This window comes from Denticeps clupeoides, chromosome 3 (genome assembly GCF_900700375.1).
Source record: "Denticeps clupeoides chromosome 3, fDenClu1.1, whole genome shotgun sequence".
Taxonomy (NCBI): Eukaryota; Metazoa; Chordata; class Actinopteri; order Clupeiformes; family Denticipitidae; genus Denticeps; species Denticeps clupeoides.
In genome coordinates, this window is record NC_041709.1 from 17,716,231 (window position 1) to 17,739,935 (window position 23,705).

The 23,705-nt window shown below is 45.6% G+C and overlaps 2 protein-coding genes across 2 annotated transcripts; both read right to left on the minus strand.

Moving 5' to 3' along the window:
* Window positions 1-78: 78 nt before the first annotated feature.
* Window positions 79-15,415, minus strand: LOC114786921 (adenylate cyclase type 9-like). The gene is made up of 9 exons (XM_028974515.1): window positions 12,342-15,415; window positions 9,084-9,241; window positions 8,633-8,853; window positions 7,850-7,952; window positions 7,126-7,334; window positions 6,812-6,971; window positions 6,285-6,430; window positions 6,091-6,111; window positions 79-5,089 (listed from the first exon to the last, which is right to left on the minus strand). The coding sequence occupies exons 1-9, from the start codon at window positions 14,023-14,025 to the stop codon at window positions 3,859-3,861; spliced, it is 3,933 nt and encodes a 1,310-aa protein (XP_028830348.1). The 5' UTR covers window positions 14,026-15,415; the 3' UTR covers window positions 79-3,858.
* Window positions 15,416-17,506: 2,091 nt separating this feature from the next.
* Window positions 17,507-22,768, minus strand: wfikkn1 (WAP, follistatin/kazal, immunoglobulin, kunitz and netrin domain containing 1). Its single transcript, XM_028973642.1, has 2 exons — window positions 22,306-22,768; window positions 17,507-19,319 (listed from the first exon to the last, which is right to left on the minus strand). The coding sequence occupies exons 1-2, from the start codon at window positions 22,516-22,518 to the stop codon at window positions 17,793-17,795; spliced, it is 1,740 nt and encodes a 579-aa protein (XP_028829475.1). The 5' UTR covers window positions 22,519-22,768; the 3' UTR covers window positions 17,507-17,792.
* Between the last annotated feature and the right edge of the window lie 937 nt (window positions 22,769-23,705).

Below are 23,705 nucleotides of genomic sequence, written 5' to 3' on the forward strand. Positions count from 1 at the left end.
GGTTGAAAAAGCATTCAGGCCAAAAGGTTCTTATTTTGGCTACTAACTACAAAAACAAATGAAAAAAATACAAGGCCATTGTGACCAATAATTACATTTAATAAACAAACGGACCACACAAAACAAAAATCTATGATCGATGCAGTGGTAAAAGAGCTCACAAATCGCAGACATGCTAAAAACACAATGTGTAGTCAGAAGAATGAGTCTACATCAATGAATTGTTCATGTGAATTAAACATATTTATATATTATATTGTGCATTATATATAAAACTATTGTACAACATATGCATTAAATATACAACAATCTACTGTTGTAGGTGTATATGCATTTATATAGATATGGGGGAAACAATCATGGAAAAAATTATGTATGTGTCCATTTAGGTGTACTAGTTAGCAGAGTTCAAACCATAATCTGACTAAATTATAAGGATGTACTGAATCTTCCCTTTTGCATTAATTTCATCAGACAAACTGAGACTTGTGTGTACATATACAGACCATTCATATACACACACAACAGAATAAAACTTTTCATTATGGTGTTCAGACTATACACTGTAAATGTACAAATATAATGAGTGCTTAGTGCAATGTTGATTATATACACACTTAAATGATATATGCTCACAAATGTGCACAAGAAGAGCAGTAAAATGTAAACGTACAAGGAACAAACACCCACACACAAACACACAAAACCTCTTTGGCAAATCTAAAAACCTCTGTTAACCCGTGGCAAAGTACATGTACACTGATTCTGCATATCCAAGCAGTACATGTACAAAAATGTTGAAACAATCATCATGTGATCACTTTTAACATCTAAGTTTTACAAATACATTTGCATTCATGAACAGTGTGAAAAGAGTTATGAAAACTGGTGTGAAGTTGCTGATTTCAATGAGAATGGGTTTGGGGAGCTGCAATGTTTGCTCAGTATTCATCTCTTCTCCACCACAACCACTCAAGACACAATCCAAGACAGTTTATAGGAATCTCACTGAAAATGACATACACCACATATACAACAGATTGCTCAGGTCATTCTCATTTATCATAGGGATTCATAAAACATGGACATACTCCATACACACTTTGGCCAAACCTAATGCCGTACCAGGTACAAATCTAATGCCTTTATTTAACACCAAGAGAGCTGGAGCTCAGGACCCACATTTCCACAGAATTCTGAAATATGTTTTTGCACAATATAAGATTTACAAATTATGCCAAGTTTATACCAAGTATTAGAATGTACATTTGACAACTACCAAGTATCTCAGTCGATCTGACACTATTTCAAAATTACCAGGAACTGGCAGACACAAAGGTAGACTTTTTTTTTTCTGCTTTCTCGTTTTCACAGGAATTTGCACTTTGTAAACACAGAACAAAAGAAAACTATGCAGCAAAAATAACTTGAAATTGTTACATTACGACCATTATAGCTAATGGAAACTTTGTAGGTGCTTTACCATTTCTCTTGAGTAAACAGTGAAGTCTAATGGCGCTTGTGTTCATATCCCTTACAAAGACAACTGAATAAGATAAATAGCAGTACAGTTGTAGTGTAGTAAAAGGCAGAGGAGGGTTTTAAAACACGGTGCTGTACCTGAAATGTAAGACACAGTTAGTGGGTACAGGTAGTCATCAGAAGGCCATGGATCACAATTTGGATAAAGAGGAGAGGATGGGAGTAAAGTTCAGCTCATAACTTCCATTAAGTTATGCAAAACTGTAACCCTCCCCCATATCTATATCAAAACCAAAGCTCTGAATATCCATCCACTCCAGTGCGAAATAGCTAATCCTAATAAACTAGAAAATACAGTTTTTGTGACAATTACGTCAGCACTTTGTATAGAAAACTGTCTGGTTGATGAATACATTCTTGCATGATGCCAATATGATTTGTAATATTGGCTCAAACCTATGGAAGCAAGAGATTGATTCATTTCTGTGTCCAACCACCCTCAGCCCTGTGCGTAAAGCGAACAAACTGTATGAAAAATTGATTGTCTGCAGCTCGAGGTGACTGACACAGCTGTTTTAGATATTCTATTTAGATGCTTAGAATAGCACTCGACATGATTTTCAAAAAAAGTCAGGGTTGACCTTGCAACAATCGTCATAACATGTACAGTCTTCAGACAAAACTGACATTTTAAGTGTGCACTAAGCTTCAAAAGCCAAATACAAAAGCGTTCAGACTCCTGGTCCGATATCTAATGCCATTAGCACTGAGTAAATTGAGGTGACTAACAACAGATATACTTAAACACCTAGTCACAGGTTTATAATTCTGCCTCCTCATTCTCGATTCATCTGTTCGCTACTGCTACTGGACTACTCCAGGCCGTCTTTGTAGGTGTGCTTGACCCCACAGTCCTGTTGAAATGTGAACTTTTTTCCAGACTTAAGTATTAAACAGACTGGAAAATGAGAACCTGTTTCAGGTTTTTTTTTCAGCTACTTGTGATTAATTTAGATTGGACATGGATCTGCACAGCACAGCTATAATCATAAGGTTTTTTTTCCCTTTTTCCCAGTGGCAAACCTTATTCTTTAATATTTGGAAGGCATGAAGGGAAAGGGTTGCATTCACATTAAAGTGCCTTACAAAAGATATCATGTTGTACTATTTGTCCATCAGCAGAAGAATTCCAGAGTATAATCATATTTCCTCCAGGCACCACAAGTAATATGCGTTGGGAGGAAGTTCCACTTTCAACAGGACGGAGATCTCAAGCCCAAAGGCAACGGCTGAGGAGGAAAAGGCTGAATGGCATTCTGACTGATCTGAGAACTGCGGTGTTCAACATAACCAGGAGCAGTTGACTACCCACTGCAATGTGTAAAGCTGCTGACACCATGAAGCTACAACTGCAGGAAAAATGGTTCTACCATTAATGTTTGGGAATTTTAATGTGTGAGTTGGCAGTTATATCTTACTGCTACTGACATTGAAAATCAATTAAATCAAATAAAAGGTTCTGATCAAAGTATAGCTTTGTTCATAGAACTGCATCAACTATCCATCCTACCCGAATGAAATCAGAATGGCTTAATTGTACACTTCACCTGCAATTACTACACAACACACATTCCATATACCCTAAACCAATCAGTATTTATGGGCACCAGTTCAAGCACCCAAAAGCTGAGGTTCTGCATGTCTATGGCATGTGGATGGAGTGTTGACCAGGATTTTAAGGTACCATGGTCAATGTTTAATGGTGTTTCGTTCCAGCAACATACCTAAGCCAGAATAAAAAAAAAATAAAATAAATTTTTAGTACCAATCCTGGATTGTGTTAATAATATATGTTCTAGATTTAAATATTTATTGTAATACATTTTTTTTTTTGCAAAAAAGAAAATATAACCACACCATTCTTGCATAAACCCATACATAAACTGTTTTAATTCATTGCTCTTTGTTCAGGCCTCAATATCTAGTTATGTTTATTACACCCGCAGAACCACCCAAAAGGCACTTAATCAACAACAACAAAAAAAATATATAGAAAAAAATGTTATGGCATCACACTGTGATCTACACAGTTTATCAATCCTCGGTATGCCCCTTAACACGTGCACATACATTCCCTTATTATCCCTAACCCTGGTGGACGTGTAAGCATATTTTAAACCTCCACAGTCTGGCACAAATTTATAATGGCTTCCATTTCACATGTGTAGTGTTTGGCTGGAAATGAGTGGTAAGATGAATCCTCATAATGCACTAATAACACTTTCATAAACCTTAAAAGAGAAAGGCTTTTTAGTTTGCCACCCAAGTAAAGGCACGGGCAAAGGCTGACTTCCAGGGAAGCCAAGTGAAGTCCATTCATGGGCACTCTGAATTCCGAAGTTTTGCACGCTCGTCTGCTCCCTCGTCGACCGCTCCTTGCCCCATCGGGTCTGGTAAAAGAAAAAGTTTGTCTTCTGAAGGTTGCGGCACAGCATCAGTGACCGCAGGCACTGTGCATTCTTGAGAGTCTCTGCGAAACGTTTCGGAGGAGCCCTCGTCATCCATTCCACACACGATATGGGAGGTGGGGACATCAGGGTCGCCTGGCACGGAAAGGGATGAACAGAAGAGCGGCGTGTTGGCAGCAGTGCAGCGGGTACTGCCCTCCACCTTGGCACAGATTTCTTGTTCATGATTGGCTAAGTGTTGTCCACAGATGCAATTTCCGCCATCTACCTCCTTCGGGTAGAGGTAAGTCCTCATTTGGCCTTTGCCTTTGACGTTGACAGTGCCACGGTATTCAAAGGCATAGCCTATGCTACTGAGCACCGCGTGGCTCTCCTCGCTCACCTGCACGCGGCACTCGACGCCAGTGGTGTCCATGCGGCTAGCGATGTTCACGGTGTCTCCCCAGATGTCGTAAAGCAGCTTGGTGGTGCCAATAACCCCGGCAGTAAGCGGGCCGTGGTTGAAGCCTATGCGGAGCTTAAACTTGAAGCCTAGCATGTTGTTGTTGAAGTCATCCACCACGCGCATCATTTCTAAGGCAAACTTGAAAAGTGCGTCAAGGTGTTGAGGAGTGTCGTGCGGGGTCGTCAGTCCATTAAGGCCTGATGCCGCCATGTAGGTAGCACCGATGGTCTTGATCTTCTCCACGCTGGCAAAATCTGGCTTGTGCAGGAGCTCATCAAAGTCACCAATAAGTTCGTTGAGCACACGGTAGCACTCTTTTCCACCCTCAAAGCTCTCCTCATAGAATTCACTGAAGTTGACGATGCTAGCAAAGATGACTCCCACATTGTCGTGGTTCTTTGAGTAGCTCTGCGTCACCTTCAGTTGCTCTGCTACGTGTATTGGAATGATGTTCCGTAGTAACCAGTCAGCCTGGTCGCGCATGTTCTGGATTTTGATGCGGTGCTTATCTGCCTCCACGTTACCGTGGTAATGCAACCGATAGCTCACCTCAAACTCGCGGTTCAGGAACCAAACCAGCAGCAGGAGGAGGAAGAAGGCCAATACAGCCTCTGGGACCAAGAGCTCCAGAAGAGCACTGTGATCTTGAAAATGTCTGGAGTCTGTATGACTGATGCTGCTGCTGTTGAGGTACCTGCAACACCAAAGAGCTGATCAGAAAAAACAATACCATTTACAGGGATTAACAAACAGTTTACAACATCACACATTCCATTTTTCTGTAATTAAATGCAGGTTAAGATTGTCATCTGCTGTTTCAGATGACTGAACATTTGAGATTGATGCAACATCCTGCCATAAATCTCTGTTACGGTCACAAATTAATGTCATTTTATTGCCTGTTCTGGTACACATTGTACAGTAGGTTTTCTATTTGTACTTCTTGCACATTCATCTCATGACACTTCTTACTAATCGTGGGATGTACTGTGCAAATTCTGAAGTGAAAAGTAAAAGTGAAGTGATTGTCATTGTGAAACACTGCACTCCGCACACACAACAAAATGTGTCTTCTGCTTTTAACAATCACCCTTGGTGAGCAGTGGGCAGCCATGTCAGGCGCCCGGGGAGCAGTGTGTGGGGACGGTGCTTTGCTCAGTGGCTCCTTGGCAGATCGGGATTCAAACCTTGTGATTACGGGGCCGCTTCCTTAGCCGCTAGGCCACCACTGCCCCAGAATGAAGGTGGTGCAGCTGAGGACCCTGATCTCCCGCACTCCAGCCAACCTCTGAGAAGTTCTATATACTTACTTGCACTCTCTTTAAAACAAGTCTATTTTTCAGATCCATACTCTTGTTTATCCTGTTTATGTATTTATATTATTTCCTGGTATATTTTTAAAATCTGTTTCAGTACCAACTGTCCAAGGAAACTCCTTATATATATATATATGAGAAGTTGCTTGGCAATAAAATTTTTCTGACTTTTTTTTGAATGTGCTAGGTTCTGTAATAGCTGCCTGCACAAAATGAACATGCTCCAAAACTGGATTTATGTTTAAGTCATAGGATTGGTAACTACAAAGAAAACATTTAGTCATAAAGTCAAAATCAATGCTACAAACATTCATAAAATACAAAAAAAGGTGCCAATGCTTTTCCATATAATTATAATGCAAATCTAAACAACACTTACCCCGTGCCATCATAGCTGTAGCTGAAAATATATGTTCATATAGTGTTAGTGTTGAAATAGTGGCCATTTTGCTTTAAAATTATGACTATTAAAAATATCAAGGATGTAATATCATCTGCATCATTTCTAAATATGAGCAGTGATTTTAAACAGACTTGTCTTTGTACTCTGTAATAAAAAGCTGTTCAGCCTACCTTGCTTTGAGTGGTCTATAGAGCAGGAGGAGCAGGGCCACCCCTGCAGCGGTTGCCAAGGCGGACCGCATCCAGAAGCTTAGCTGGCAGAAATTGCAGTACTGGATGATGGCAATGATGATAGCACAGCACAAGAACATTGTAACCTGAAGATGAAACATCTTTTAAATACATACAGGCAGGTTAGAAGCAATGTGCTTCTCACTGATGCACAAAGGCTATCGAATGTAACTTATTTCTACAAATGCTGTATTCTAGCAAATATTGTAGAATGCCTAGAAAAAGGATTAAGGACAGAACTTTGCACTAAATGAGTCTGGGGTGACCGATTGGGGTGGGGGTTTTCCTTGACATCATATCAAGAATATATCTGAAAACGAAAACCTCATTTGTGCACAGTACATCTGTGACATAGGAGTGTCCTTCCCAGTGATTCAGCATAAAATACTGAACTTTAAAAGCTTAAAACTAATGTTCATGTTCTGTTTCAGGCTGGAAAAAGAGGAAGGGTCAAAAATAACACACACCTGTATGGGGAGGTGGAGATTGCAGATCAAGTGGGTGAAAACAGACAGGGCAGGAAGTGATACTAGCAGTGCTCCTATAGCGTGCCGCGGGATCCAGCCAGACACCCCACGCAGAAGCTTCTGGGTACAGTTGAGTACATCGTCCAGGTAAAACGTCATGCTGGTCATAGGTGGGAAGCCGAGACAAAATGAACATGATATGGGGATGATGTGAGAGAGGACAATAAAGATGATAGAGGAGCAAAAACAGACATGTTATATCAGATAGCTGTTAAGATTTATATTAAGCTTTCATAAATTAATAAGTGACTCACCAGATGGAAAACACTAAAGAGATGATCTCCAACAAGGCGGCAATAACGGCCACAACAACAGTGAAGACTGAGGGTGTTTCTGCTGTAACCATGGGCCACAGGAAGCAGGCCACGGTGAGAGCAAAGAAGACGGCACAGGACAACAGCACATCGAGAAAAGAACTGAAGGTGGGACTAGCAAATGTCTGCACTGGGGCTTGGGTCTCCACCTAAAACAGTTGTGAAGGGGATAGAAAGACAAATTTCAGTAGAGGTCTGTAATTGACTCGCTCCTTTATATCATATCGGATACTGTCTGTATTGGCAAGTAAAACATGTACCTCACCACATTAACAGAATTTGAATGATACTATGGTTCAGGGATTTTACTGAAAGTTTAGAAAAAAAAAACAATTTCCAGAAAGTGAAGTTATTGTCATTGTGATGCACAGCACAGCGTACGGTGACACAATGAAATGTGTCCTCTGATTTTAACCCATCACCCTTAGAGAGCAGTGGGCAGCCATGACAGGCGCCCGGGGAGCAGTGTGTGGGGACGGTGCTTTGCTCAGTGGCACCTCAGTGGCACCTTGGCAGATCGGGATTCGAACCGGCAACCTGATTACGGGGACGCCTCCTTAACCACAATTTGTAGTTGCCAAATATCCACTACAGTAGCCTTCTAGAACTCATCTTGTGTGTGATGTGTGTGTTTGGGTGAGACAGAGAGCAAGCACACACACACCTCTTTTTGGTAGCTGGTCCGATAGGCCAGCTCAAGCGATGGTTGCAGAAAGTTGAGGCTGAGCTTATTGAGTGGAGGTTTGAAAATGTACTCATCCATCAGGCTGGAAACAAAAAGAAATCAATAAGAAAAAATCCATCGATCCAAGAAAACTGGTTTAGTGAAAATTATGAAAAAAGGGTCAGGATGAGCGAGATCAGACTTTTAAGTTAACTCATAATTTTGATGAGTTGAGAAAAGAAATGATGAGAAAAGACCTGAGGCAACTAGCCAGCGCCATTTAACAACTTTTTCTGCATAGAAACTGGATTACAGACATACAACTATAATCCCTCTGCATGAAGTTCTTCCGTAAAATGCAAAGAAAAAAATGAATGAAGCTGACAAGAATATTGCAGTCATTGTATGCGTTATAATAAGTTGTCAGCATATAGACAAATAAAGCTACCTATTTCTACACATTAACAAGGTACACTGTTCTCAAGGAGACTTTTAACTAGCACTCTATTGCTCAAAGATTCACATCAAAGTGAATACGTTAACTACAGATTATTTTAAGATATTTTTGACAGTCACACAAGTCCGTGTTTATTTTTTTTGTCAGATATCCCAGTTTTCTATATGATCGTGTTCAGAAACTGGCATTATTAGCAGGTAACATAGAATCGGACAGCGGACAAAGTAAAATAATAAAAATCGAAATAAAATGGAAGGGCAGCCACCATAAATTATGAAAACGTACGCTCACCGTACGGGAAAAGGGCAAACGTATAGAGAACTCACCTGTCATCTTTGATGACATTTACAAAATGAGCATCACTCCTATCTCGGAAGTTCTTTGAGCGCAGCGGAATCAGGGCTGAATGGTCCACAGCCCCTCCAACTCTTCCTGCACCTTCCCACTTATGGTCGTTGTCCTGAAGCATCTCACTCAGGGAGGTCTGGCTGGCCATCACCATGCCCCCCGATGGCTGGCTGGGGAAGCCATTCAAGGTCTTTGGACTCTAATTCATCGCAAACAATAGACAAACAGTCGATGGCATTATAATCTAAATTACAAAGAATATATTCCACAAATGTGAAAACTGTCAATCAAGATCATTTCTCTTTTAGACATACCCTGAACGTCACCGAATTCATTCAAATAATGTACATAATAACGCACAGCATTTTAACCAAATATTCATGATTTATGATGCAATTTAGGCTGGGGGTATAAATGTACCTCACTTACCTTGAGAGAGTAAGACGGGGCATCAAGAGCCACAGGTTCTGGCACGCAGACATGATGGCTTGCCGAGTCCTCATATTCTTGGCACAAGAAGCTGAGCGGTGGGCAGCCACACTGAGGTGCCTCCGTTTTCCTCCCTGAGATTAAGTAGGTCTTTAATCCTGTAGAGGACAGAACAGACAATTAGAGGCACGAGTTAAAAGCGCAATTTTTTTGTTTTCATTGCTGCCAATGATTTCCCATTTGCAATGCTTGGTAAAGGCTACGTCAAACGAAGCAGCCATTTACCTGCAATGGCGACAGAGTCTCTATGATTGTGTTTAAATCCTCAATAAGTTTCTTTACTAGGCCAACAATTAGGTCTGTTTCTTTACTAGTCCAGCCACTGTTCGAAAGTGGAATGTAAGTTCATTTCAGTTTAAAAGAAAATGCGGCCCTCCTGAATGAGCATCCAAGACTTTGGTTACCCACACCTAGGATAGAGGCTGAACTTTGCTTCGTGTTTCTGCTTATCTTATCTGAGTGACACCTTTGCCTTTGTGCTGTGGTCACACCTGCCGACAGCAGGGGTCAAAATTGACTACACGATGGACCGATGCCGGGGAAAGAGTCCAAAGAGGGTTCATTTTACTGTACTTGCTGCTAAATGTGGAAATCCTGCTGTCGAGTTCAGTGATTTCTGAGACTCGGGTCAATTGGTAACCACATCATAAACTGCGTTTAACCCTAATTAGAGCAAGGGAGTGTTCACAGAGCAGCAGGTGTGTTACAGGTAAAAAAGGCACAACCCAACCAACAGAGATGAGATTTTAAAACATTAACCATTGAGATTAAATATTTACCAAGCACTATAAAAAAAGAAACACACACACACAAAGTTGGCACATTCCTTACAGCCATGGGTGAAGGTAGCACAGATTTGTTGCCTTCTAATAAACGAACACACAGACACAGCAATGGTTTCCAGAAAAACAAGCCAAACCGGCACCAATCAGTCCAAACATCTCATTTGTTTTGGTATTATCATATGAGACTGAGCAGTGTCCCTACTATTCCTGGAAGACAAGTAAAATGAGATAACTAAGTGGCTATGGAGGGATGAAGAACCCATGTGAGATCTTTGGGGGGAAAAAGGGGAATTCCTTCTGTCAACATCCACATTTAATCGAAGGGACCATATTGGTCAGACCATACAGGCGTTTGGTTACTAAGGAACTGTCGCAGGTACAATGTGTAGCAGTGTAGAGAGGAATGTCCTTCCGAAGTTGAAAGTTAGGTTGAAGAACTGATCTTGAACTGAGCTGAACCTATAGTTGCCGGTCCAAAAGACAGGACAGTCTTTTGGAGAGTTCAAGCTCAAAAATCAGTAGCGACACTTCGCAACTAGGGACTTACCGAACTGATACGAGCTTTGGATATCTGTCAAATAATGACTCGAGTAACCAGATTGGGTAACACTGTGCCCACCATTTTGTATGTATGCACACTACATCCATTCTCTCTGTTATGCGTACGCAGGCGTAAAAGGTCGGAGGTTCCAAAACTACTTGCAATATATCCAGTTTCAAAGGGTGGCAGCAGCACTGCAACGACCAACTTACTAAAACGCCTGCAGAAGCATCATGCCAAACGAACAAGAAGTTCAGCATGCACATGCATGAATTTCCGTAATCGTTGTAACTGAGGTACTTAAAGCAGCATTTAAGTCTGATGCATCCATAGGCTGAGGTGCCTATGCTCACGTGCATAGTAACATGTCCCACAAGTATGTACTATTTGTCCCATATTTGGATTTAATTCACAAGTGTGAAGATAAGTCAGAAAAAGTCAGCAATCCACAAATTCGGAATTAATATGTGGCTTTACTAGATTTCCACACACATCTAGCCTCACACTGCCCTATTAGCTGCTACTAAAACTCAAACTCAATGCAAAACTCAAGTGTCAAGTCCATTCTTCTCTGTCTGCGATAGGATAAGATGTTAATTATCATTCAGTAGTACATTAAAATGTTTATTACTGACTAGCAGAACTTGAGGCATGGAGGAAAATGCTGCCCAGCCCACAAGCAACATCAAATTATCCGTGAATCTGTTAAAGCAGGAGAAACAATTACGCTAATGTGCGGTCAGTAATATGTTAGGAATGGGTACATGGTAAGCGGTGGCTCCAGTGGATTATCGAGCCATGATCTTAATAAAAAAAAAAAAAAAAAAACCCTGTTCACCACAATCACAAATTCTTGCCTCATATTTACAGTGATATTTTTATAGTATGAAGAAGGAGCTTAAAACACCGCAAACGAACCATATTTCTTTCAACCTTGTGTATTTGGTTTCAATAATTAAATCAACTGACGCACTGATAATTGTCACTCTTATTTTTGCATTTGAAACGAATCCCATAAAGGTCTCCACAACGACCTCCCGCAAAAAAACCTGACACAGCTCCCATTCCTGTTCGCTAGCTACACCGAATTTCTCCGCCTCGCGCTGGCATGCTCTGCTCGCCGCGCTTATCGGTGGCGATCGCCCGCAAATATGCTCAGCGGCACGCACGCACACAACTTGAATATACACAGGCAGTGCAGTGCAAATTTGACCCCACCACTAAAGCTAATATTGCGGCGAGCCAGTGCCAAGCGTGCCACGGACACCCGGTCACTAAAGATGGGCGTGAATTTTCTATATTTAAGCAGTCGTTTGCTTATCACGGAGAGCGGCAGTTTATTGTAGGGTTGAACTGGTTCAAGCGGCGCAGCGCTGCGCACCACGGTTTACCGTGCAGGCAACGCGGAAACGGACGTTCCTTTCTGAAAATTTGGATTTGTCATCTTTGCCTTTGGACAAACTAATATGGCACTGCTCTGCTTTGCCCGTCCCACATCCATCCCCTTATCCCGAGAACATATACTAGCGTTTCCAGGCAGAGACCAGTTTATTACCAGCAACTCACCAAACCCGTCTTAGTTTGTGTACGTGTAACAATCAAAAATGAATGATTTCATCCATAGCACGACGGTTCGCTTTCTCGTTATTTTACTGCAGTTCAGAAAAGCTTAAAATCCTGAGCTCAAAACCAAGGATGCACTTCATTTGTTTTGTTCAAATTCACGAACTCTCAAGTTCATGAATGAAACCCTTCGCATAACGAAAAATGAAAATCAACTAAAACAGTTGAAATGTGTTGAATTTAAAACGATCTCGCTCTGCAATTCGGCTTCGCCACTCAAGAGCTGCGGTCCGCTGGCCACCTCCTTACCTCTGAGCTGCTCCGCCACCACGCCGGCCCCCACGCGCTCCGCCACCCGCCCGTCCTCACACTGGTACCGGTCGTCCAGGAAAGCGGCCGTGGCCTCGGACAGGTGCACCTTTCCCGCCACGCCCAGCTGCTCCATGAGGTTGGCCAGGTTGACGTCGTTGGACCACACATCGAACTTGAGCCGCTTCATGCCCAGGATGCCGCAGAGGACCGTCCCGGTGTGGACGCCCACCCGCATGTCCACGGTTTCTCCGGACTCCTGGCAGAACTGCTCGATGGCCTGGATCATCTCCAGGCCCATCTCCACGCAGCAGAAGGCGTGGCCCCTCAGGGGCTCGGGGCAGCCCGCCACGCAGTAGTAACAGTCGCCCAGCGTGCTGATCTTCTCGCAGCACGTCAGCTCGCACAGCCGGTCGAAGCGGCCGAACAGGTCGTTCAGCAGGCCCACCAGGGCCGGCGCCGATTTGTTGGCGCTCATCTTGGTGAAGCCTACGATGTCGGCGAAAAGGATGCTGACGGGCTCCATGCGCTTCATGTTGAAGCGCCTGAAGTTGATTTGGCCCTGCGGGATGGAGGTCTTCTTGCGCTTGTGGTTCTTGGGGCTGGACGAGGAGGCCGTGGCCGCGGCGTTGCCGGTGGAGTAGCGCTTGCCCGAGCTCTCGCTGTCCTCGTCGCCCTGCTTCATGAGCTCGTCCGCCACACAGCGCGGCATCACCGAGTGGATCATGCGCTCCTTCAGGGCCTTCTCCACCTCCAGGTCCTTCCCGTGCATTATGGCCTGGCCCACCTTCAGGAAGGTGCTCCGCGAGCGCACCTCGGACATGATGAACAGGTGGATGCCGATCAGGTGGGCGCACGAGTGCAGCGCCGCCTTGGCCGGGCCCAGCCACGCCGCCGTGTCCAGCGGTTCTCCCGCCCCGCCCAGGGCCAGCCAGCCCAGCGCCTCGAACGCCACCGAGTAGACGAAGCCCAGCAGCACCGAGGCGTACAGGCGCATGTGGAGGAAGCTGTAGAGCAGCAGCAGCACCTCCATGCACAGCGAGAACGTGCCCACGGGGGAGACGCAGCTCGCGGCCGGCCGGCCCGCAAGGGAGCCGTTGCCCGCCTGGGCCGGGCGCTGCGCCCCGAAGCCAGCGGCGTGCATCTGGGGCGCCAGGGTGATGACGAAGGTCGCCATGACGAGAAGCAGCGAGGCCTGGTTGGACAGGAGCGCGTAAGGCTTGGTGAAGGTGAACAGGAAGAGCAGGAGGCACAGGAGCAGGAAGGAGGCGGTGGGCAGCAGAAAGGTCGCGGGGTCGCACCGGGAGGCGTTAATGCCAAAGTAGGCGCCCCACCAGACGCTGGCCACAGACAGGTAGAGGAGAACGTAGCGGAAGCGGCGCCGCGTCTGCGGGAAGCACCGCTCCCGGCACGCCTCCTCCATGATGGCCGAGTCAAACTGGGGGTCCCAGCACTGGGCCGCCGACCTCTCGAACAGCTGGGGCACCTTCCTCCGGGCCCGCTGACCCGCCGCGACCCGGCGGCGCGCGCCAGACCCCCCGGAGCTGAAGCTGGAGGAGACGCTGCACTGGCAGGGCTTGGGGCTGCTGCTGCTGCTGCTGAGGCGCACCGCCACCGCGCCGCCTGCGCCGCAGCGCGCCTCCGTGTCGTGCCGGGGAAGGCGGTGGTGTCGCGCCGAAGCCATGGCGCCGTCCACGGTGTGAGGGGAGTACAAAAAGGACGGCAAAGAAAAGCTGACAGCCGCTCGGGCGTTACTGATCAGGCATTAGAGCCCTGGTGGCAACGTCCACCAGATCACCAGATCACACGGCTGTGACATGTGCCATGAAGAGAAAGGCGGAACGCAACGTGGATGCGTGGCACGACAACGACTGACGTTTGCGTCGGAGAAAAGAAGACGTGCCACGTACGTTCCAAGTCCATTTCCACCGCCACGGAGCGGCTCCATTCATCGCCGCCCGGTCGCCTCCTCCGGAACCGAGCACGGCGGCGCCGGTGGAACGGCGGTTCGGCGTCCGGCGCGTCTCTCTCGGGTTCTCCGGTTCCCACGTTGTGACGCCGGCGCGACCGGCTCTGTTTACGAACCGCAGCCCGACTTCCGCTCACATTCCACGCGCCTTTACCTCCGGACGAGGTCGGTCTACACCACCGCTCCCTCCCCCCGAAAAACGACCATTTCCGTGCGGGGGAAAAAAAAAATTAAACTGCGTGGCAGCGAGGGCAATAAAGTTGAGAGCTGTTCCACTTTTTACCCAGGCGTCCCTTATAAAACATGATTTCCCTTTAAAAAAAAAAAAAAAAGAACAATTAATAAAGGTCCCTTAATTGGTCCCTCCGTGTCGCGGGCAGTGAAGGCGGGAACGGGGCCGAGGTGCGGGCTTCATGTCCGCCTCCCCCCGCCCGGAGAGCTGGGGCCTAATCCCTCGGAGGAGCCCCGCACTTTCCTGGAACTCCGGCTCCGGGCGCGCCTACCCCGACATTCGGCGGGCACTGGAGCTGGGGGGGCGGGGAGACGGTTTCAGGAGACGCGGGCGGACTTGTTGACGCGTCCAGGGAAAAGCGGCATTCCTCCGTCTGGGAAAGTTCAGAGCGCGGAGTCCCCAACTATCCAGCTGTATCACGTGAAGGCCACATCGTGGGAAAATGACATTAAAAAAAAAAAAAAGTTAAAGTGCCTCCATATATTGAGTCTACAAAATATGATTTGAATCCACAAAACGGAGACTTTTTCCCCCCCAAAAAAACGAGAGTAATTCCCTTCTTCTTCGGGCTGCGGCAGGTTGTGAAGAAGTCCTTCCCTTCTTCCCGTGTCGGAATCCCCGCGGCGTCACGTTCCTCCAGGCCCACGGCGGACCTCAGGTGGCGGGCGGGCGGGGCTCTCCGGCCCTGCTCTCCGAGTTCGTCCGCGTCCCGCCGGGCTGGGCTCTCTTCCGTTTCCCCCCCGATCCCTCCGCGGCTCGGCTCGGCTCGGCCGGCGGAGGCTGCAGGCTGGCCGACGCGGGGCGTGTGTGCGCGGCGCTGGGCTCCGTGCCCGGCTGAGACGCTCTTCGCTCCCCGTCCTACTGACAGGACCGGGCGGGCGGGTGGGGTGCGCGCCTCCGGGCAGAAATGACGCGGACGCGCCTGAAAACGACCACCCACCCCGCGGCGGTGGGAGTGTGAACGTTCTCCGCTTTGCCCCGAATCGCCCCGAATCACCGGCCGTCCATCTTCACTTCACCCCCAACACGTAAAGAAATGTCGGGCTTTTTTTTTGGACAGAGACATACATGAGCTATCACACATTTGTTTAATGTTAAAACTCTTCACTAAATTACAAATAAATTAGGCTGTTATTCCAGCCTAAAGGACAAAGTTTGTGCTCAACATTTTGTGCTAAAAATTATTTTAATTTTAATCTCAATGTAACTGGCCATAATGACATTCTGTTACAAGCATGTTAAAAGCAATGTTGAGAGGGATATTACTTTCTTCGCAGCTAAAATGAGTTACAACAATAGAACATTAGAGCTCAAATAAGTCGTACATAATTCATAAATGAATAACAAAATATTAATAATGTTAAGTACATTTTTACATAATTAAGTACATTTGAAGTCAAATGCTTTTATTTATACTGGCTTAATATCATGGGAAAAATTGTTTGTGGTCTTTGTCCGACATTGTGTGTTTTTTAAAATTCATTCTGCCTCACTTGAGTTTATTCAACAGGGAGGAATTACAAGACATGTTATATCGAGACGGACACTTAAAATCCTACCTGTATTTACGGCATTGTGTAGACACCCTTATGCAGGGCTATCTATTGTCAGTATTTCGGGACACGATGGTAGTAAGTGGGGTTTGAACCTGTGACCTTACTGTTGATCTCATTAGGCTACTGTCACCCCTATCAGGGTGGGACGCCAGGGAGTGTGTTAATGGGGATCGCTCTGCTTGTCTGCCTGTGTGTGTTTTCCTTTTTAGGGCCTGAAGAGGAGGAGTTTCTGATTGCTGGCTCCGCCCCCAGTCTGGTGACTTAACTTCGGCTGCAAGCTTATGAGGAGGCCTGTACCAGGAAGACTGCGGCTTAGTGCTCACGGAGGAGTTTGGAGTGGAGTTGTTTGTCCTGGCAGCAGTGGGCCAACTCATTCTTAGATATAGTAAAGATGGAAAGATCTGTGGGCCGAATGCGTGGTGTCAGCCAGAAAGCCTTACGTGCATGGGATGCAGCTTACGTTGTAGTTTAAAGAACATGTGTAGTTTTTGTAAATACTTTTTTTTTTTTTCTTCCGAGATCCTAAATTCATACCATTTGTATTTGTATTCATTTTTTTTTTCATTGAGAGAGAGAGAGAGAGATTCAGGGGCTGTGTTCTTTCTATATGGAAATTCTATGTTCCAGTTTCTGAATTGTTTTTTCCGATGTTAATACTTAATGAAAATTTGATCCAAAAAAAGGTCTTGATTGGCTACACTGATTAATCGATGCATATAGGTTATATAGACAGTGACATACCCAATAAAACATTATTAATGTGGCACATATATGAGAGAAACATGCTTTTCATTTCATAAAACACAAAAAGTAGATTCCCCTGCAATAACCCAAAAAGCCTACTTTACAACACACTGATCTGTCTGTAGGTGTGTGTGATATTGACAGCAAAATACTCTCTAATACCCCACTGTCATTGCTAAAATACAAGGGAAAACAGATTTGCCCAGTGGCCAGGTAAAATAGTTTCCCCTGCTGTAACACATTAAAAAATTATTCCCAGGTACTACTTGAATGCACACAAATCTGTCTACAATCTGTATGGGATATTAACAATGAAATACTCTCTATGATTTCACTTCTATTGCTAAAATACAGGAGAAACCGATTTACCCAGTGGCCAGGCAAAGTTGTTTCCCCTGATAAAAAACATAAATGCTCATACCCAGTTATTTTATTAAGCACACTGATCTGTCTGCATGTCAATGTGATATTGACAGTGAGAAAAATCTTTAAAATGTAACTTTAAATTTAAAATTTAAAAAGAGTTTCTGAACATCTGAAAAAAGATGAACCTGAGAAATAAGAACACACAAACAAACACCCACAGAATTCACATCTTTATAGTAAAAAAGTACAAATATAGATGTTTCTAATACAGAAAATACAAGGTTTTATGACACTACATTAAAATCTTATTAAGCCTTATTTGTTTTATCACACTACTTTCAAATCTCATTAAGCCTTTTTTATGTGACAACATTTGAGGTTATTATAGAGCTAAGAAAGTAAGTGGATATTTGCTTCCGTACATATTAATATACACTCTAAATACATTTTTGGCTTTATTGTTCATTTTTTTTGGCAAAAAAGACACAGATAAGTAATTCAACATCTAAGCTCTCAGATCTTCCTATTCATTTATTCAGATTCTGATTCATAAGTGTTCAGATGAGAAGATACGTTTAATGATCCTAGTCCTGAAACCGTCGTAATATGTCACAAGTCTTCTTCTCTAGCACCTCACGAATCTTTTTTAAGCGTCTTTCAGAGATTGCGCGTATGTAACTATCTGGATGAATCACAGCCATGCCATCTTGGACCTCCCCCATGACTAAAAGGGGGGAATTGTCAACTGTTATGTTTGGACAGGGACACGTCCAGTCCATTTTACTAAGTGTCACTTCCAAGTGCTGCGTGTTAAAAAAATTAAGTCCCATCTTGTCATCACGAAGAACTTCTTCCAGACTAAAGCGAGCGATGCCAGAATCAAGGTCCTCAATTAGCTCAGTGAGTTTCCCAACTATTGCGAAATCACTTCGGCACAAGCTCGGGATCATTTTGCTTTTCACCCGGCAAGTTCTACAGGGACGACCCTTCGGCTGCGGACAGTTGGATTCACATTCAGCTTTTGTTCGGAATCTGTTGGAGTTGCCTTGACAGCCACCGTAAGCAAATGCCTGGCACTGCTTCATTAAAGAGTTGTATGCCCACCATGCTTCCCAAGCCTTGCAAGGACCCTGAACAGCTGGAAGCGAACAAATGCCGATGCCCTCTCGCTGGCAGGACACGCGGCACTCCTCGTAGGTCTCAAACCGGTTCCGACTGCTCCTACATCCTCCATTTATAAAAGTCAAGCAGCTTCCATGTTTGCTGTCATAATACCATTCAATGTCATGCTCACCGCAGTCCCCGCGATCCGCTTCCGCGAGGCAGTCTGCGGGCGAGAACGGAGGACCCATAGTCATGCTCGTCTCCAGGTCGTCCAGGAAGTCATCTTCCATGCGGCGAATGACTGATAGCGGATAGTCGGCGCGTAAAATCCCAACCGAGTTGCCGGCAATGCAAGTATAAATGCCAGTGTCCCACAACTGGGCATTGTAGACAACAAGCTGTCCAATGGTGGTGATCACAAGGTTGCCGTACATTTGGTCCGGCCTCATGATGATCCTGTCTTGTCGTTCGGACTGCTTTTCCCAGGTGACGTCGGGTTTGGGGACACCGATCACGTCGCAGTGGAAACTGACCGTCCCGCCCACGTATACAGACTGATGGCTAGGGTTGCTGTAGAGTGTTGGTGGGAGGGGATCCTCCTGTAATGCCGTTGGGGTCGGATGCGTGGTGGTGTCATACGGCAGCGGGCTAGTGTGCGGCCCTGCTAAGTGATAGCGGCACGTTACAACCGTGAGGGTTACGCCCCTGATGCAAGCCTCGGCGTCCATATAGCAGCGGTTGAAGTAAGTCAGCCCGTCAGAGGCGCACGTGAAACTCGGCTCTTTCTCACAGCGGTCCTGGCACTTGCAGATCGGCTGGCCTTCCCAGATGTCGCACGTGGCGCCTTGCTGACTACAGATAAATCCGTGGCAACTGGCAGTTGCGCTGTGGCCCTCAATTAGGGGCCCTCCAGCTGGCCCCACTGGGGAGCCATCAGCAAAGCGTGCCGCCACACAACTGTGCAGTCCGCACACGTTCGTGCAACACTTCTCAAACTCTGCACAGTCCTGGAAAACAAACACAGGTTTTACAAGTCGCTTAGTAAAGGTTTCACAAGTATATCAAATAGGAAAATACAAAGTGTGTAAACTTTTGATTCGTTTTTTTTTTTTTAATGAGAATCACTAAAATGCTTAGTAGCTAATATTGGCACACCATTTAACGCTGACATACTATCTGTCATTGTTTGTCTTCATTGTTTGGCACTAGAATAACACAGTGGCAGTTTTCACGGCAGAAACAGCTATACAGAAAAAAACAGACACTAATACATAGAAAAGAATATACGTTATTTATTATTTATATCAAGTAATATTATCACCCCATGTAAACATGTGACATGCATATGAAAACATGTTTCAAACGTTTAGGGATCTATAGAATTTAGGTGCAGTTGCAAAGGTGGAACATCTATATACTTGGTAGTTATAATAACATTACAAACAGAAGCTTTAAAAAGATGCCATGCAGGGCACATAGATCCTCTGGTATCGTCATGACCTCAGTTACGCACAGGGCCTAGAAGGCAAATATGAGGTACATTATTTCACTCGAATGCTACACAACGAAACATCTGAAAGTTGAGTCACGGCAACTGGACTTTCTTTCTTTAATGTAGAGACGTTTCATTCTGCATCCACAGAACTTTGTCAATCCAATGCCCTAATAGATTAATAGATTCTCGAAACATTAGAGCTTACAGTTGCTGGTGGTGCTGAAGCTCACCATGCCCGCCTATCAGCCCGCGCCACCCGCTTGTGTTCTGTCTGATACAGAATACTGATGCGTTTGTGTAGCATGTGGCTAAAGTGTGCCAAGTTAGGCAAGTGTGATATGCTACCAAGCTAAGACGGGCTATTTAGACTACACATACACTAAATTGTAAAATGGTCACCTTCATAGCATTAATGTACAGTAGTAACGGTCCAACATGACAGGATTTTTTTGGTTTTGAGATTGTATCTGAAGTCTCTTTCCAAGATTCAGACTTGGTGCAGAATTACAGCCCCTTATAGCCAGTCGCAGGACTCGCCGTTTCTGTGTCTGTAGCTTTAAATGATAATGAGAAAGGCGGGGCGAGGAGGAGAGCGGCCTGTAGAAGTGAGGGGGCATTCGCGGAAATTACGTCATCGACAGCATTCACCAACCAGAAAAAATCAAATGAACCCGCTGGTTCTTCAGCGTATCTCATGATGGAACAAAAAAAAACAAAAAAAAACACATTTGTGCTCATTTTTACAACCAGTCACCGATTACACGTTTTCAAGCCATGACGATCAGTGGAGGTACTTTTTTTAGGCCATTTCTAGCCACTGCAATGTGAAATGTGAAATTTTCATATCATTGGACATATCATTGTGACCTCACAATTCAATTGTTCACATGTGTGGAGTGAAGTGAAAGTGAGGCACTTGCACACAACAAAATGTGTCCTCAACTTTTAACCCATCACCCTGAGTGAGCAGTGGGCAGCCATGACAGGCACCCGGGGAGCAGTGTGTGGAGACGGTGCTTTGCAGAGTGGCACCTTGGCGGATCGGGATTCAAACCCTCTGATTATGGTGCCGCTCCCTTAACTGCTAGGCCACCACTGCCCTGCATGCTCTCTTTCCTCTGGGTTCTCTGGTTTCCTCCCACTGTCCACCGGCATGTACACTAAGTGAATTGGTGACTCTGAATTGTGTTTGTGTTACTGTGTCGTGCCCGCTTTGTGCCCAGCGTCCCAGGATGGACTCCGGCAGCCACAACCCTGCATGGGTAGGTTGTGGAAGGTGAGTGTATATGTGGCAGCTCAAGACCTTCCTCTTTCGAGAATATTTAGATTAACTTGTAACGTTCCTATTGTCTAACTTATGTACAGAATCTACAACAAGAGTGAATAAAAAGATTGTATTAATCGTTGGGGGCCCTAATGAACCAGAACTGATCACTTCATTGATGGTAACTTGAAAGCATGTTGTAAGTCGCTCTGGATAAGGGCGTCTGCCAAATACCGTAAATGTACATTTAAATGATTGATAACGGACCCATCCACCAGGAGGGACATGTGGCACAGTTCAGGAACAATATTATCAAAATATATAAGGTGGTGGAGGTAATATCTGTAGGAATAATTGTTCAAGATGAAATCCCCTCAGGATGGGCAGGGCAGAACGTCACTGTGGCCTCACACCTCCAAGGTCAGGGGTTCAAATCCAGGCCCTGGCATAGGTTTCTGTTGGATGGCAAACAACCCAATGTACAAAAAAAATAACGTTGATGAACTTCAGCCCAAACGCTTGCATATTTTGCCAAGATTGTCAGTGCAAATGTTAAAACTGATGTAGTTAAACAGGCTTCTGAACTTCTGACACACCAAACACACACACTTTGGAACCTTTCCACTCACAATCACTTCAATGTCAAGTCCTTTACATTACTCAGTGACATTCACTTAATTGACTGTGTACTATTTCCACATTTACTTTTACAGCATTTATCAGACGCCCTTATCCAGAGCAACTTACAATCAGTAGTTACAGGGACAGTCCCCCCTGGAGCAACTAAGGGATTTGAACCTGGGTCTTCTGGCTCATAGGCATGTGTGTTACCCACTAGGCTACTACCACCCTACTACCACTACCATATAATTAGTTGAACAGTCCGAAATGATCTCTTAATTAAGGATTAATAATTTTGACAGGATTGGCAGGCCGGAAGTAAAAAAAAAAAAAAGTATTTGTATCTGCAAGGCTCCACCTTGCGGGCCATCAGGGAATTTCCGCTCGGATGCTGCACGATTCCTCATAAACGTCGGCGTTTCTTGCAGTTACGCCCTCCTCTACATTTAAACAGAGATATAAGTGCTTCAGGCCTCTTGCATGCCTCGTTTGGCAAACATTTAAAGGTAAATGACAGTTTCCGCAGCTCTACGTCGAGCTGCGCAGGGCAGAACGAACGCGCATGCAAACTTGTCGCGGTCCTCCGGTGAGACGCGACCCGGGGCCGCGTTACCTGGTGCGCCACACACTCCCGCTCGCAGGTGCTCTGCGCGTCGACCCACAGGTTGGAGTTGAGCTCGTTGGGACAGACGCCGGGATGGCCGGCGGCCTCCGTCCCCGGCGGAGCGCGGGCGTGCAGGAGGCAGAGCGACACGGCGACGGCGCGGAGGAGCGCGCCGCGGGCACGCGCGCAACGCGGCGGCGCGCGTCGGGCGCGGAGGTCCATCACCGCGCCGTCGGCGTCGCTTTCATTCCGTTGCGAGCGTGTTATTATCGTCGCTGCTTTAGGTCGCCGTCCGAAATAAATGAGATGAAGAACTCGGCGGGAGCGCGACGAGTGGGCGAGGTGGCGGCGCCGCGACCCTCCCCCGACCCGCAACTGGACAAACGTCGTAAAGACATCAAAAGGCCGGCCGTTCCGGTGGGAAGACGCCCGTAAATCACCCGCGGCCGAGCGGCACCGGGCTGGAGGTCCCCTGTCTTCTAGTCTGCGGTTCGAATGGCGTGTTAACGAGGGCGGGGACGCGCGTCTTGTGGTTCGTGGGTCCGCGCTTCGTGGGGTCACGTGGCCGGGCTTTTGTCTGGCCGCATTCCGAGGTCCATGAGAAGCGAGGACCCCGCTCTTTTCACCAACCTTGACCCTTGACCCCTCGACGTGGCTTTTGACCCCCGCAGAGTCAGCTGCTGTTTTATATGCTGAAGTCTGGACCGCCAAGGAACACAATAGCAAGCACTAACTAATTCGGCCTTTATTGACACACACACACACACACACACACACACACACACATATATATATATATAAAACGTTGCCAAAAGGTTAGTTTTGTTGGTAGGGTGGTAGTAGCCTAGTGGGTAATACACTCGTCTATGAACCAGAAGACCCGGGTTCAAATCCCTCTTAATACCATTGTGTCCCTGAGCAAGACACTTAACCCTAAGTTGCTCCAGGGAGACTGTCCCTGTAACTACTGATTGTAAGTCGCTCTGGATAAGGGCGTCTGATAAATGCTGTAAATGTAAATATAAATGTAAATTTTAAGTTAGCCAAGTTCTCCAACAAAAGAATTACTGCTCTTCTGTTCACCCTTGCTGTCACCATATGTAAATGTATAAAAATTAACTTACCTGTTTGGCCATGAAAAAGAGGCCATTTAAACTTCTGTGAAGTTTCTCAGTCATCCATAAATTATAAGGTTTCACTGGCAACCGGACTTGTTATGGATCCTTATGGATGCCATTTAAACTACTCTCCTACTAAATCTCTTTATCCAATGCCTAGGGGGAGGCTAGGGTGGAAGTGATGTGAAGGTGAAGTGATTTTCATTGTGAAGCACTGCATAGCAAACGCTGACAGAACAAAATGCTTCATCCGCCATGACAGGTGCCCGGGGAGCAGCGTGTGGGGATGGT